At 43.9% G+C, this 14,958-nt stretch overlaps 1 protein-coding gene across 2 annotated transcripts in view; it reads left to right on the top strand.

Annotated features, from left to right (window-relative positions):
• Positions 1 to 14,958, top strand: part of SHTN1 (shootin 1) — a 117,255-nt gene that overhangs the window by 11,245 nt on the left and 91,052 nt on the right. For both annotated transcript variants that reach the window (XM_038757686.1, XM_038757687.1), the window contains exon 2: positions 9,553 to 9,605. In XM_038757686.1, the coding sequence (XP_038613614.1) occupies positions 9,553 to 9,605 (53 nt within the window). The remainder of the gene's footprint in view (positions 1 to 9,552; positions 9,606 to 14,958) is intronic.

Raw genomic sequence — 14,958 nt, forward strand, 5'->3', positions numbered from 1 at the left:
CTATTATCGTATTCTCCCAAGCGCATATAATACAGTGCTCTGCACACAGTAAGCTCTAGGTAAATACAATTGATTAGAGATCTACTGTGAGCAGAGCACTGTACTAGTAGCTTGGGAATATACAAAGTGGTAGAGTACACAGTCTCTGCAGTCAACCTTACCTGGGAGATAGATGGGTAGACATCGATAGTTTAGGTACAGTGGGAGTGAGGGGAAACAGAGTCAAAAATAAGTAGGGAAAACTAGTAATTGCAAAAGGAAACAAAACTGAAATGCAGAAGTGGAATCATCATCATCAATATGTTCAGAACACTGTTCTAAACGCTTGAGAGAGTACAATGCAACAGCATTGGTAGATACATTCCCTGGCCACAGTGAGCTTAGTTAATCAAGCAGTGAACACTTGAGTGCTGAGGATACTAATAGGGTGATGAGATGAGAGGGTGGGAGTTAGCCAGAGAATCACTCCTGGAGTTGGTGGGTTTTAGGGAGACTTCTCTCCAGGTCTTAAGTGCCAATCAATCAACCAGTTTATGGCTTTTATTGAGTCTTCCTGTCATTGCTGCATTCCCGGAATTTCACAGATGGTTCCTGACATTCATTTGCAGTGAACATTTGGGTAGCCTTATGGAGAATCTTGGCCAGAATGACAGATTCTACTGAAACAAGCTCGTGGCATGGAAATTCAGAGTATTGTCAGTGAATCTACTTGCAAATCCAACTGAAAAGCCAAGTGCTATCAGAGAGGGGATGCAGTTCTTAAAACCAATACTAGTCAGTCGGTCAATCTTATTTACTGAGTGCTTATTGTGTGCAGAGCACTTTACTAAGCATTTGGGCGAGTGCAATAGAACAGATACATTTACTGCCCACAATGAGAACCTTGCTTTGCTTTAGCATCCATTGTAGACCCAAGGCTTTTTTTTCCCTTCAGTTTGAGAGATGGCATGTTCTGATTACATATAGGGGTAGTTGTGTATTGAAGCCACAGTCCTTTATATCAAGAACAACTCTTTGACTATATAATGGCATTTATTAAGCACTTCCTATGTGCAAAGCACTGTTCTAAGCGCTGGGGAGGTTACAAGGTAATCAGGTTGTCCCACGGGGGGCTCACAGTCTTCATCCCCATTTTACAGATGAGGTAACTGAGGGACAGAGACGTGAAGTGACTTGCCCAAAGTAACACAGCTGACAATTGGTGGAGCTGGGATTTGAACCCCTGACCTCTGACTCCAAAGCCCGTGCTCTTTCCACTGAGCCACGCTGCTTCTTGCTGCTTCCCTAGAAAAACAATCAGGCTGATCCAGCTTTCAGTTGCTTAATTCTGTTAAATATTACTTGGATTGCTAAGCCAAGATTCTGGCCGCTTTTCTTTGTTAAGGCCAGGATTGTGAGTGTGATTTATTCATAGTAGGTTCCAGTGATGTAGTCTATGTAGTCCTCAAAGATTCAGCAGATTTTGTGGTTGCCTTACACTCTTTCCAATTATAATTTCAGCATATCATCTTTATTTGAAAGAGTGTTTTCTCCCTGCCTCTCTAATGCTTTAATTCACAAGCTAGGTAAAAATAGCTTGCCTTTCTTCAGACCTGAGCTTTAAGTGCAAGACCCAATGGTATCGTGAGGAAAAGACGAGGGTCCTAATTGAACACAGCTTTTTATAGCAGTGTTCGTCATTCACCATTAGGGGATGTTTCCTGCATAAACCTTTCTAAGGAGGTATTTTCAATGTTCTGTGATTCTAAGAGATGGGTGTTGATCAGATGAGATAACCCACTTTAGAATATCCTAGTGGGCAGGGTATTTCAGGTTATTTTTAATGGTCATTTTGCTTTTATTTATGAGTGCTCATCTTACATAACATATTTTTCTGTTATCTAATCATTAATTGTAATATAGCAGCATTACTTTGGGGGCTCATTCAGTCACATGTCCACACTTAGCCAGACACACATCCATACTCATATTCAGATACAGGTAGACACACATTAAAAAACAGGTGCAGTTGGACATACACAATTACGTGTGCATACATGCACACACTTGGATATGTATGGGCTTGGGCATACATGTCCCAAGGTCAGGTCTGACCACCCCAAAGTCGCTCCCCCCCCCCTTCTCCAACCCCCCGGCTCTCAACACTCTCCGCTACTCTCCCATCCTTCCCAGCAGTATCCTCAGAGGAGCTCTCCTCCCTCCTCTCAAGTGCTACTCCGGCCACATGTGCTTCTGACCCCATTCCCTCTCATCTCATGAAATCTCTCGCTCCGTCCCTTCTCCCCTCCTTAACTTCCATCTTCAACCGCTCACTCTCCACTGATTCCTTCCCCTCTGCCTTCAAACATGCCCATGTCTCTCCCATCCTAAAAAAACCCTCTCTTGACCCCACCTCACCTTCTAGTTATCGCCCCATCTCCTTCCTACCATTCCTTACCAAACTCCTTGAACGAGTAGTCTACATGCACTGCCTCAAATTCCTCAACACCAACTCTCTCCTCGGCCCCCTCCAGTCTGGCTTCCGTCCCCTACATTCCGTGGAAACTGCCCTCTCAAAGGTCACCAATGACCTCCTGCTTGCCAAATCCAACGGCTCATACTCTATCCTAATCCTCCTCGACCTCTCAGCTGCCTTCGACACTGTGGACCACCCCCTTCTCCTCAACACGCTATCCAACCTTGGCTTCACAGACTCCGTCCTCTCCTGGCTCTCCTCTTATCTCTCCGGTCATTCATTCTCAGTCTCTTTTGCAGGCTCCTGCTCCCCCTCCCATCCCCTTACTGTGGGGGTTCCTCAGGTTCAGTTCTTGGTCCCCTTCTGTTCTCGATCTACACTCACTCCCTTGGTGACCTCATTTGCTCCCGCGGCTTCAACTATCATCTCTACGCTGATGACACCCAAATCTACATCTCTGCCGCTGCTCTTCCACACACCCCCGCCCAGGCTCGCAACTCCTTCTGCCTTCAGGACATGTCTATCTGGTTGTCTGCCCGCCACCTAAAACTCAACATGTTCAAGACTGAACTCCTTGTCTTCCCTCCCAAACCCTGCCCTCTCCCTGACTTTCCCATCACTGTTGACGGTACTACCATCCTTCCCATCTCACAAGCCGGCAACCTTGGTGTCATCCTCGACTCCGCTCTCTCGTTCACCCCTCACATCCAAGCCATCACCAAAACCTGCCGGTCTTAGCTTCGCAACATTGCCAAGGTCCGCTCTTTCCTCTCCATCCAAACCGCTACCCTGCTCATTCAAGCTCTCATCCTATCCCGTCTGGACTAGTGTATCAGCCTCCTCTCCGATCTCCCATCCTCTTATCTCTTCCCACTTCAATCCATACTTCACGCCGCTGCCTGGATTGTCTTTGTCCAGAAACGCTCTGGGCATGTTACTCCCCTCCTCAAAAATCTCCAGTGGCTACCAATAAACCTACGCATCAGGCAGAAACTCCTCACCCTCGGCTTCAAGGCTCTCCATCACCTTGCCCCCTCCTACCTCACCTCCCTTCTTTCCTTCTCCAGCCCAGCCCGCACCCTCCGCTCCTCTGCTGCTAATCTCCTCACCGTGCCTGTCCCACCATCGACCCCCAGCCCACGTCATCCCCCTGGCCTGGAATGCCCTCCCTCTGCACATCTGCCAAGCTAGCTCTCTTCCTCCCTCCAAGGCCCTACTGAGAGCTCACCTCCTCCAGGAGGCCTTCCCGGACTGAGCCCCCTCCTTCCTCCCCCCTTCCTCCTCCTCTCCATTCCCCCTGCCTTACCTCCTTCCCTTCCCCACAGCATCTGTATATAGGTATATATGTTTGTACGTATTTATTTCTCTATTTATTTATTTTACTTGTACATATCCTATTTATTTTATTTTGTTAATATGTTTTGTTTTGTTCTCTGTCTTCCCCTTCTAGACTGTGAGCCCACTGTTGGGTAGGGACCGTCTCTATGTGGCCAACTTGTACTTCCCAAGCGCTTAGTACAGTGCTCAGCACACAGTAAGCGCTCAATAAATATGATTGATTGATTGATATGGCCTTCCTGCCAGAGCAAAAATCCTATGTATTGGTAGGAGTTGGTTAGTCTACCAGTGGTATTCATTGAGCACTTATTATGTGCAGAGCACTTTACTAAGTGCTTGGGAGAGTACAGTACAACAGAATTATTGGACACGTTCCCTGCCCATAATGAGCTTATAGTCTAAAGGGGGATACAGATATTAATATAATTTATAATATATAAATTAAAGATATGTACATGACTGTGGGGTTGAGGCAAATATCAAATGTCCACAGGTCACAGATCAAAGTATATAGGTGATGGAGAAGGGAGAGTGAGGCAGGGAAAAAAGAACTTAATCAGGAAAGACCTCTTGGAGGAGATGTGACCATAACAATGCTTTGAAAATGGAGAGAGTGGTGGTCTGGCGTACGTGGAGGAGGAGGGAGTTTCAGGTCAGAGGGATGAATGTGGGACAGGAGTCAGCAGCAAGACAGAGGAGATCGAGGCACAGTGAGTAAGCTGGTGCTACAGGAGTGAAGTGTGTGGGCTGGGCTGTAGTAGGATATTAGTGAAGTGAGGTAGGATGGGACAATCTGAGTGTTTTAAAGCTGAGGGTAAGGAGCTTCAGTTTGATGTGTTTAGTACAAGTTCTTTACACACAGTAAGCGCTCAAATATGATTGATTGAATGAATGGTGCGTAAGTGGATGGGCAGCCTTTGGTGGTTCTTGAGGGGTAGAACTAGAGATGGACTGAATTATTTTAATGTATCTCTCCCTCTCTAAGCTCCTTGTAGGTAGGGATCATGTCTACCAACTCGTATTATACTTTCCCAAATGCTTAGTACAGTGTGCTGCACCCAGTAAGCATTCATTAAATATCATTGAGAACTTAATTACCCCTACTGGGGGCCTGCATTGGAGAATGATTCTTTAATAAATGGCTTCAATAAGCATTCAGGAAGTTGGGGAATCTACTGTGTTTTTTCTGGATGCTCTCACTGTAAGAGAGGAAGAATAGAATTGCTTTAATGCAAAGAAAAGCCCTCAGGCATAGATTAGGTATGTGAAATAGGAATAAAACTTCTTAATGTCAGCCATGATTTCGTGAGACTTTACTGTTTGCAATGAGCAGTAGACCTCTGTGCCCCAGAATGGACTTGGGAGCAGTGTTATTAGACCACCAGTCATGAATGGCCGTGAATAAAGCAGAAGAGTCCTTTTCATGGCTCTGTTTTTCTCCTCCCTCCTTTACTGTTTTCACAGTGCTCCAGATTCTCTCTTAATGTACCTATTTTCTTTAGCTTTCCCACCCATCTCTCCCCGACTCTCACTCCCATCGATTGTGTGTTCCCCCCCTTTATTCATGTCCTCTTTTCCTTCTTTCGTCTCTTTCTCTTCCTAGTTTCTAGTTTATTATCCCCTGACCCCATCTTCCCCTTCTTATTGTAGTGCGAGAAAGAAGCTCTTACCTTTCTGTGTCTTGGCCTGTCAGGCAATGCAGTGTATCAGATCCATCCTCAGTGTGCCTGCTCTTTCCAGCTACAGATGCAGGGAGTGAAATCATAGCTCCCAGGCATTAGGGAGCAGAGCAATCTACAGAGTCATCTTCAGAGTGTTTTAATTATCCTAAGGTGAAACCAGTGAATGGATGTATCCTTGCTTCTTATTGCTTCCCCTTCTCTGTCTCAGTTCACTTATTTTTTGAAGTTTCAATACTCTGCCCAATCACCGAAAGATAGAAAATAGAAAAACAGATGAAGCTTCAGTTAGCCTCATTTCCTTTTACCCACTTCTATAGTTAATAGTAATATTTGGGGTATTTAAATGCTTCCTGTGTGCCAGGGGCTGTACTAAGCACTGGGGTGGATATGAGCAAATTGGATTGGACACAGTCCCTGTCCCACATGGGGCTCCCAGTCTTAATCCCCATTGTACAGATGAGGTAACTGAGGCAAAGAGAAGTTAAGTGACTTGTCCAAGGTGGCACAGCAGACAACTGGCAGGGTCAGGATTAGAACCAAGGTCCTTCTGACTCCCAGACTTGTGTGTGCTCTATCCACTAGACCATGCTGCTTCAGTTGAATGAATTTGAATGAGGAAGAAAAATTAAAAAAACTGTAGCTATAAGGAATTCCTGGATTACCTATGGATTTGGTGTGGTTGAGGTATGCTTTGTCCTCCATTAGTGTGTGTAATCAAGAGATACATCATTTGTGCCTTATCTACAACTACTCTAGACACACCTTTGTTTGTTTTTCATCTCATACTTTAACAATGTAGATTAAAATGAAATTGATTTTTAAAAGGATCAGTTAAAACTTGAATATTCAATTTGTGTTATACTTTAGAGTATAAGCAGTGCCCAACTAGCTCAGAGCGCCTTGCACTTGGCTCAATATCCTGTCTTTGGCCATGAGATCAGGAAGTGTCCTCTCTCTGAGTTTCTGTTCATTTGTTGATTTCAGTCGATCATGGCCTTTTGTGGTCTTGTGCATACGTTAGGGTCTCACTCCTTCCCCTCTACTCCACCTCATCCTTACCTCATTCACCCATATATCCGTTCTTGACCTTCACCCCCTTATTCTTATATTTTCTGGACAACTTGAGATAAGTTTTTCCTAATGGTTCCCAACCATGGACCTGCCTGGAGATGGGGTTTAGATGAAGGGCTTTGGTTTTTGGAATTAGTATCTCTCTGGGTCTATAAGGGCTAATGTGTTGTTTGATCTTGTGTTTGCATTTCTCCCCCCTCCCCAAAAGCCTCCGGTGGTGGTCCATTCCTCTTCTCATCAAACAGAAACTTTTGTCTGTTGGCTTTGAGGCAACTCAATCAACTTACTTCCTAATAGTAGTGATGATATTTAAGTGCTTATTATGTGCCGGACAATGTAGTAAGCACTGGGGTGGGTACAAGCAAATTGGGTTGGACATGGTCCTTATATTATTAATATAATAATGCAATACTATTATATTAATAATAATATAATATTTATTATACTAAATAATTAGTATTTATAAATACGAATAAATCATTAGTATTTATTGAATGCTTACTGTGTGCAGAGCACTATACTAAGCCCTTGAGAGGGTACAATACAACAATGGAGACATTCCCTGCCCACAGTGGTCTTACAGTCTAGAGGGGAGATCCCACATGGGGCTAACAGCCTTAATCCCCATTTTGCAAATGAGGTAACTACAGCACAGGGAAGTGAAATGATGTGCCCAAGTTCACACAGCACACAGTGGCTCAGTGGAAGGAGCACGGGCTTGGGAGTCAGAGGACGTTGGTTGTAATCCCAGCTCTGCCACTTATCTCCTGTGTGACCTTGGGCAAATCACTTTACTGCTCTATGCCTCAGTTACCTCATCTGTAAAATGGGGATTAAGACTGTGAGCCCCATGTGGGACAGCCTCATTACCTTGTATCTACCCCAGTGCTTAGAACAGTGCTTGGCACATAGTAAGTGCCTAACAAATACTATTATTATTATTAAATGATGTGCTGAGATTAGAACTCAGGTCCCTCTGACTCCCAGGCCCGTGCTCTATCCATTAGGCCATGCTGCTTAGCCTCTGTCCTCGCTCCTCTCCCACTACAGTCAGTTCTGCTTGGCTTCACTCCTCTATTGCCAACGTACTCACTGTGTCTCACTCTGGTGTCTCTCACCAGAGCTGTTTCACACTTCCTCTCCTTTCCTCCCTGGGGAACCACTGTGCTCCCCATTTTCAAAACCCTACTTAAATTACATCTCTTTTGGGAGATCTTCCCTGACAGACCTCTCGTCACTCCATCCTATTTTTCACCCCTATGCACTTAGCACTTAGATGCTCATCTCACTCCCTCGCCCCACAACATGTATGTACACATCTTTATATTCAGCTGCTCTCCCCTAGAGGTAATTTATTTTAGCATTTGTCTCCTCCAGTAGATTGTGAGCTTCTTGAGGGCAGGGGTTTTGTCTACTTATTCTGTTGTTCTTTCCCAAGCTGTTAGGACAGTTCTCTCGACTCCGATCTCTCATTCACCCGTCACATCCAAGCCGTCACCAAAACCTGCCGGTCTCAGCTCCGCAACATTGCCAAGTTCCGCCCTTTCCTCTCCATCCAAACCGCTACCCTGCTCGTTCAAGCTCTCATCCTATCCCGTCTGGACTACTGCATCAGCCTCCTCTCTGATCTCCCATCCTCGTGTCTCTCCCCACTTCAGTCCATACTTCATGCCGCTGCCCAGATTGTCTTTGTCCAGAAACACTCTGGGCATGTTACTCCCCTCCTCAAAAATCTCCAGTGGCTACCAATCAATCTGCGCATCAGGCAGAAACTCCTCACCCTCGGCTTCAAGGCTCTCCATCACCTCGCCCCCTCCTACCTCACCTCCCTTTTCTCCTTCTACAGCCCAGCCTGCACCCTCCACTCCTCTGCCGCTAATCTCCTCACCGTGCCTCGTTCTCGCCTGTCCCGCCGTCGACCCCCGGCCAACGTCATCCCCCTGGCCTGGAATGCCCTCTCTCCCAACATCCGCCAAGCTAGCTCTCTTCCTCCCTTCAAGGCTCTACTGAGAGCTCACCTCCTCCAGGAGGCCTTCCTGGACTGAGCCCCCTCCTTCCTCTCCCCCTCATGCCCCTCTCCACCCCCCTGTCTTACCTCCTTTCCTTCCCCACAGCACCTGTATATATGTATATATGTTTGTACATATTTATTACTCTATTTATTTTACTTGTACATATCTATTCTATTTATTTTATTTTGTTAATATGTTTGGTTTTGTTCTCTGTCTCCCCCTTCTAGACTGTGAGCCCACTGTTGGGTAGGGACTGTCTCTATATGTTGCCAACTTGTACTTCCCAAGTGCTTAGTACAGAGCACACAGTAAGCGCTCAATAAATACGATTAATTGATTGATTGATTCTCTGCACACAACAAGCACTCAGTAAATACTGCTGATTGATTTACTTACTGGGGGTCTAAGTTTTCACTGAAGAGTTGTTTGGTTTCTTTTTGCGGAATGAGTTGGAATATGTTCAATTTGGGATTGGCAAAAGGATGTTATTTTTTGCTACTGATCTGAGAGATTTTGATGCACATGCCAATGGGGGCAAGACTGAACATCGGATAAGGAATCCCATGAGACTTTCCAGGTGCTGTGCTGGTCACACAATATAGCGTGATGACATGGAGCCCGCATTTGTGGAACTGCGCTGACTTTACCCTAATCTAGATCTTCCTTGGGAGCTCTTTGCATCCCCTACTAGTTACAGAGTTTTTTATTTCCCTTTCCAGGTCTATGTGAACTCTGTTGCTGTATCTGAGCCATGGTACCCTGTAGCAGGGTATGTGGTGGAGGGAGGCCTGATGGAAAATTTTGAAAAGACGCGAGGACATCTAGGGATGGATGGGCAATCTGAAAATCAGACTGTCTGGTATAAAATCAGGCAGTTGGCCATCCTAATGCCATCGCATCGTGGATTGGAAACTGAATTTTCTTATACTAAACCTTTTATGATTTTAATTCAATTCCAAAATGTGGTAATGTTGCCTTTCCTTTTGTTTTATAGCAATTGGAGAATATGAAGATCTTAGAGCAGAGAACAAGAAAACAAAAGAGAAGGTTTGTATTTGACATTATTTTCTTCCTTAAATATGCCCAAGGCTGAATAACAGGGCCCCATTGACCTGCCACCAAATTTGACGTAGAGTGAATGAGTTGGGTTTTTTTTTGAAGAACTGAGTGTCATCTGGAGGCACCAGATGGTATAGGATAACAAGCATGCAACAGTTTTACGAAATTAAGTACATGATTCAAATGTGTTCTGAGGCACAAGGCCAGGTAACCTTAGCCCCTAAGTGTGGTTTTTTTTTTCCCCCAACAGAAGATTGAGATGCCAGTGTAAGCCTAGTCCCTGAAATGTTTGGCTATGGGACATGGCTCTACTTTGTTTTGTGGAAAACTCACCTGAGCTAGTCTTTGGACTAAAGGGGCTCAGAGGAATTTTTTTTGTCTCTGCGTTCTCATATTCTATGGACTGCACACCTGGAAATTAAAACAAAACCAGACAAAAAACCCTCCAGAAACAGAACCCCAATCAAAAGACTGTTGATTATTTGGTGGAGTTTTTGTTGTTGGCTAATAGTTGGAAAAATAATGCTCTGCCACTCACCCCTTACATTAGACTTCCTTATTTTTGTTGAGAGGTTCTACATAATGCCTGGGATCATTTGTTAATAAATATGCTTCTAAGAGTAAAGGAAGAAGGCTAATGAAAGCGAAGAAATAGCAGGGAGTCCCAAGGAAAGGGCACACATGTTCGAGAAGAGATTGGGAATAGGAGGCAGTGAAAGAGAGAAAGAAATGAACAATTGCTCATTATCCCTTTCAGGAAACCAGAATTACATATCTTCAACCTACTTCAGAACTCCAAACCCACAGTATCTGTGTTTCAAATTTCAGGATTAACATTAGAGTGAAAAAAACTAGGGGCTGGGTTGGATAGCATTACCTCTGGGTCTGAGTATCACAGCCACCCTTCTAGAGAGCCAGGCTGCTATTCTGGACACCTCATGATGAGAGACTGGTGAGATAGTTGCTGTGATAAGGCAGCACCTGGGTTCGGTCCCGGAAGTGGTGTCCAACGTCTGTGTGTGAGCTGCAGGTTATTTGTTGTAGTGGTGGTAGGAATAGTGTTTGTTGAATATATACTAATTAAGCACATAGGAACGTACAACAGAAGCACAACACACATTCCCAAGTCCACAAGGAGTTTACACTCTAACAGTGGGGATAATGGTATTGATTAATTCATTCAGTCGTATTTATTGAGCGCTTACTGTGTGTAGAGCACTGTACTAAGTGCTTGGAAAGTACAATTCAGCAACAGAGACAATCCCTGTCCAACAACGGGCTCATAGTCTAGAAGGGGGGAGACAGACATCAAAACAAGTAAACAGGCATCAATAGCATCAATATGAATAAATATAATTATAGATAGATATGCACATCATTAATACAATAAATAGAATAATAAATATGTATATATATAAACAAGTGCTGTGGGGCAGGGAGGGGATGTAGAGCAGAGGGAGGGAGTTGGGGCAATGGAGGGGGAGGAGGAGCAGATGAAAAGAGGGGTTTAGCCTGGACTTTGAAGGGGGAAGTGTGCTAGTTTAGCGAAGGTGACGAGGGAGGGCATTCCAGGCCAGAGATAGGACATGGGACAGGGGTCGACAGCGGAACAGCTGAGAACGAGGCACAGTGAGAAGGTTAGCACCAGAGGAGCGGAGTGTTAGGGCTGGGCTGTAGAAGGCGAGGTAAGAAGGGGCAAGGTGATGGAGAGCTCTGAAGCCAGTAGTGAGCAGTTTTTGCTTGATACAGAGGTTGATAGGCAACCACTGGAGATTTGAAGAAGGGGTGACATGCCCAGAGTGTTTCTGTAGAAAGATAATCTGGGCAGCAGAGTGAAATATAGATTGAAGTGGGGAGAGACAGGAGGTTGGGATATCAGAAAGGACTGAGCCCCCATTGGTGCATTTCACAGTACATATAAGTAACCTCTTGGGAAAGTACGATGGAAGCCCAAAATCCATTCACTTACACTCAAATCGGGGGTACAGACCTAAAAATATTTGCAAATAGAGTAATTGGAATAAATAATTGACTGGAACTTGTGTAACTGATTTTACACATTTGCGAGTGCAGGGGAAACAGACATGAAAATATATACAAGCAGTGGAGACAGAATAACGCACTGGATATTCAGTTGAATGAACTTGGTCGATTTCCCTCCCAGTTTTGCTATTTATGCCAGAAGTACCTATACCTGGGCTACGGTTGTGGGCAATTTTAAACTCCTACCAAGTCTGTTTAAAAATCAAGGAGGAGTGTTGGTCAGGGGTGGCCTCTGAAAATTCCATGGGTTTCATCTTACCTACTGTGGTCCAAGATGATACAACAAATCCGTGGGTGTGCCAGACTAGAATCTAAAATCTTTGACCAATCCCCTTCTCTGTCTCCCCTTAGAGAAATGGAGAATCAATAACTGCAGTATCTTAACTTCTGGAAGGCTTTTCTATCTGTCGCACTTGAGATTCTGATTAGCAAACTGAAAAATAATAAAAGGCCAAACTACTCTGAGGTGCATACATCATTATTTCAGATTAGAATTCAAAGGATAGCCTTCAGCCACCCAGAAACCATGTTAAATTATGTCCTTAGAGGTTTGTCCGGGCTACTATATTGTTTTTATATTTTAGGCGATGTGGATGATCAAATCAGAAGATGAGTAGTATTTTCATTGATGTATGAAAGTATGAGAGAAGGCTAATGTTTTCATGGATTAAAATGTAATCTGAAAACCCACCTCATTTAGGAAACCTTCCCTGATTAATTTAGTCCAACCCCAGATGAGTGATCACTCTGCCAGCTCAGTTACAGTGTACTCTCCCAAGCTCTTAGTAGAGTGCTCTGCACACATGCTTAATAAATACAACTGGTTGATTATCCAAAACCCATCCTTTTAGCGCTCTCACTCAGACACACACAATTTATGTACCCCACTCATTGCCTTATTTATTCACTTATTCAGTTTCCCATACTCTTGTTAGCAATTACATCTCTGTTGTTCTTCTTGCTCCCACTATTTCTAAATAATTCCGTTTTTCTTCTTTCCTTTTAAACTGTGAATCCTTTGTGATAGAGGGATTGTGTCCAATCTGATTATTTTATATCTACCCCATCCTTTAGTACAATGCTTGGCATAAAGTAAGCACCTAAATACCACTATTAATATTACAGTTCCACCTTCCCATTAGATTGTAAATTTCTTGATGGCAAAAACTAGCCTTTTGATTCTGATGTCCTTGCCCAAGTACCTGGTAGAGAGCTATGTGCACAGTAAGTACTTAACTTCTTGGGCAAGTACTTTACCTTCTTCATGTCTCTGCTTGCTCAGTGGTAAAATGGGGATTCAAACCCAGTTCTCCCTCCTACTTAGATTGTGAGCCCCATGTGGGACAGGGATTGTGTCTGACCAGGTTAACTTGTATCTTTCTCAGTGTTTAGAACAGTGCTTGACACATATTAGATACTTAACAAATATAATAATTGTAATGGTAAGTGCTTAAAAATATTGAGGCTAGCAAGAAACAGCTCAGATTCTGACAATTCACACTCAGAAAGTAATACATAGTCCCTTTAAAAATTGAATGGTTTTCTGATTGATCTAATTGCAAAGGAATGTTGTTTTCACTGCTTTATAGGAATTTCAAAAGGCAGAGGGGGTACCTCTGAAACCAAGTGATGAGGCCCTGATGAAATTAGTGGCAGGTGCAACCAATCTCTTGTTCAATTTGGAAAAATAGAGGGATGATTGGATATGCATCAACCCAGTACAATTTTGCGCTTATAAATTCATTTGGCTCAGCCACTATGACTTGATCAGAGCCACACATTTCCACCAAGACTCCTCATCTAGTTGTAGGCAGTCAGTTATTCAGGAATTAGTGTCTTGATTGCATGTTTATTAGTGTTTTGATTGCATGTTGTGCATAGAACTCATAGGAAATTGGGGCATGTCTCCCAACATGCAACTTTCTGGATCCAAAGGGGTTTTTCATATTTGTCCAGCATCAGACATGGCGTGAGTTCTGTCACAAAGCTCTTCAGAAAGCCCACCCCCACAGAATAGAATTGACCATATCTTTTTTATTTTTTTTAATGGCATTTGTTAAGTACTTACTCTGTGTCAGGTACTGTACTAAACACTGGGGTAGATACAAGGTCATCAAGTTGTACGTAATCCATTTGGGGCTCCCAATCCTAACCCCCATTTTACAGATGAGGTAACAGAGGCATAGAGAATTCAGGGTCATGCAAAAGACAAGTAGCAGATCTGGGATTAAAACCCAGGTCCTTCTGACTCTCAAGCCTTTACTTTATCCATTAGGTCACCCTGCTTATCTATTTTTAGGGCTGTTCTTATGTTCAGAAACCTGTGTAGAATCTGCAGAGATATTAAGATCTCAGTTTTCTCTTCTCCCTAACCTCTGTCTGCACTATTTTGTTGTCTTTCTCTTTTTCGCCCTTCCCTTTCTCACTTCCTCCTTCACTTCATGCCTGTTGGCCTCATCTTCCAACTCCCTCATTAGATTTCCTGGCCTTTCTTTGCCTTCTGAGCCAGTCAGAGACTTTCCTGACATTTTTCTCTGAGCTTTGGCTTCAGGCCAGATATGCTGAGATTTTGCTTTGTTTCCTCCCTCCTCTGCTTACTGCTGAAGCAGCCACATTAAAGAATGGGGATCAGGGCAGTGATGATTGCATAGCAAATGGCTCAGCTGATGGCTAATATCAAATGCTATTTTTCTAAATTGGAGAAAAGTCTCTTTTTGATTGCATATGTTGGAATATATGTTGGAATACAGTCAGGGGCATGAGGACAAGCGTTTTGGGTTTTAAGATACCAGTGCCTTTTTTTATGGTATTTTTTATGCACTTACTGTGTACCAATCACTGTACTAAGTACTCGGGTAGATGCAAGCTAATCAAGTTGGACTCAGTCCTTGTCCCACATGGAACTTACAGTCTTAATCCCCATTTTGCAGATGATGTAACTGGGGCCCAGAGAAGTGAAGTGACTTGCCCAGGGTCACACAGCAGGCAAGTGGCAGGTTCAGGATTAGAACTCAGGTCCTTCTGACTCCCATGCCCGTGCTCTATTAACTGGGCCTGCTGCTTCTACATGAAGACAAATAATTAGAGTTAATGAAGGGCTCTGGGGTGTTTCCATTTTTGAAGTGAAGGAATGTTTAAGTAGTCAGAGAAGTAGTGTTAGTGTGATCCAGTGCAACAGTACATCCGGGTCTCCTGACACACTGCCAGGAACAGTAAATGGAAATGGAACAGGCAGATACCTTCCAAGGTTTAGACTTCAAGGAGCAGTTTATTTGATAACATGTCTCTTTTAGCTTTG

Source organism: Tachyglossus aculeatus, chromosome 16, assembly GCF_015852505.1.
Source record: "Tachyglossus aculeatus isolate mTacAcu1 chromosome 16, mTacAcu1.pri, whole genome shotgun sequence".
Classification (NCBI taxonomy): domain Eukaryota; kingdom Metazoa; phylum Chordata; class Mammalia; order Monotremata; family Tachyglossidae; genus Tachyglossus; species Tachyglossus aculeatus.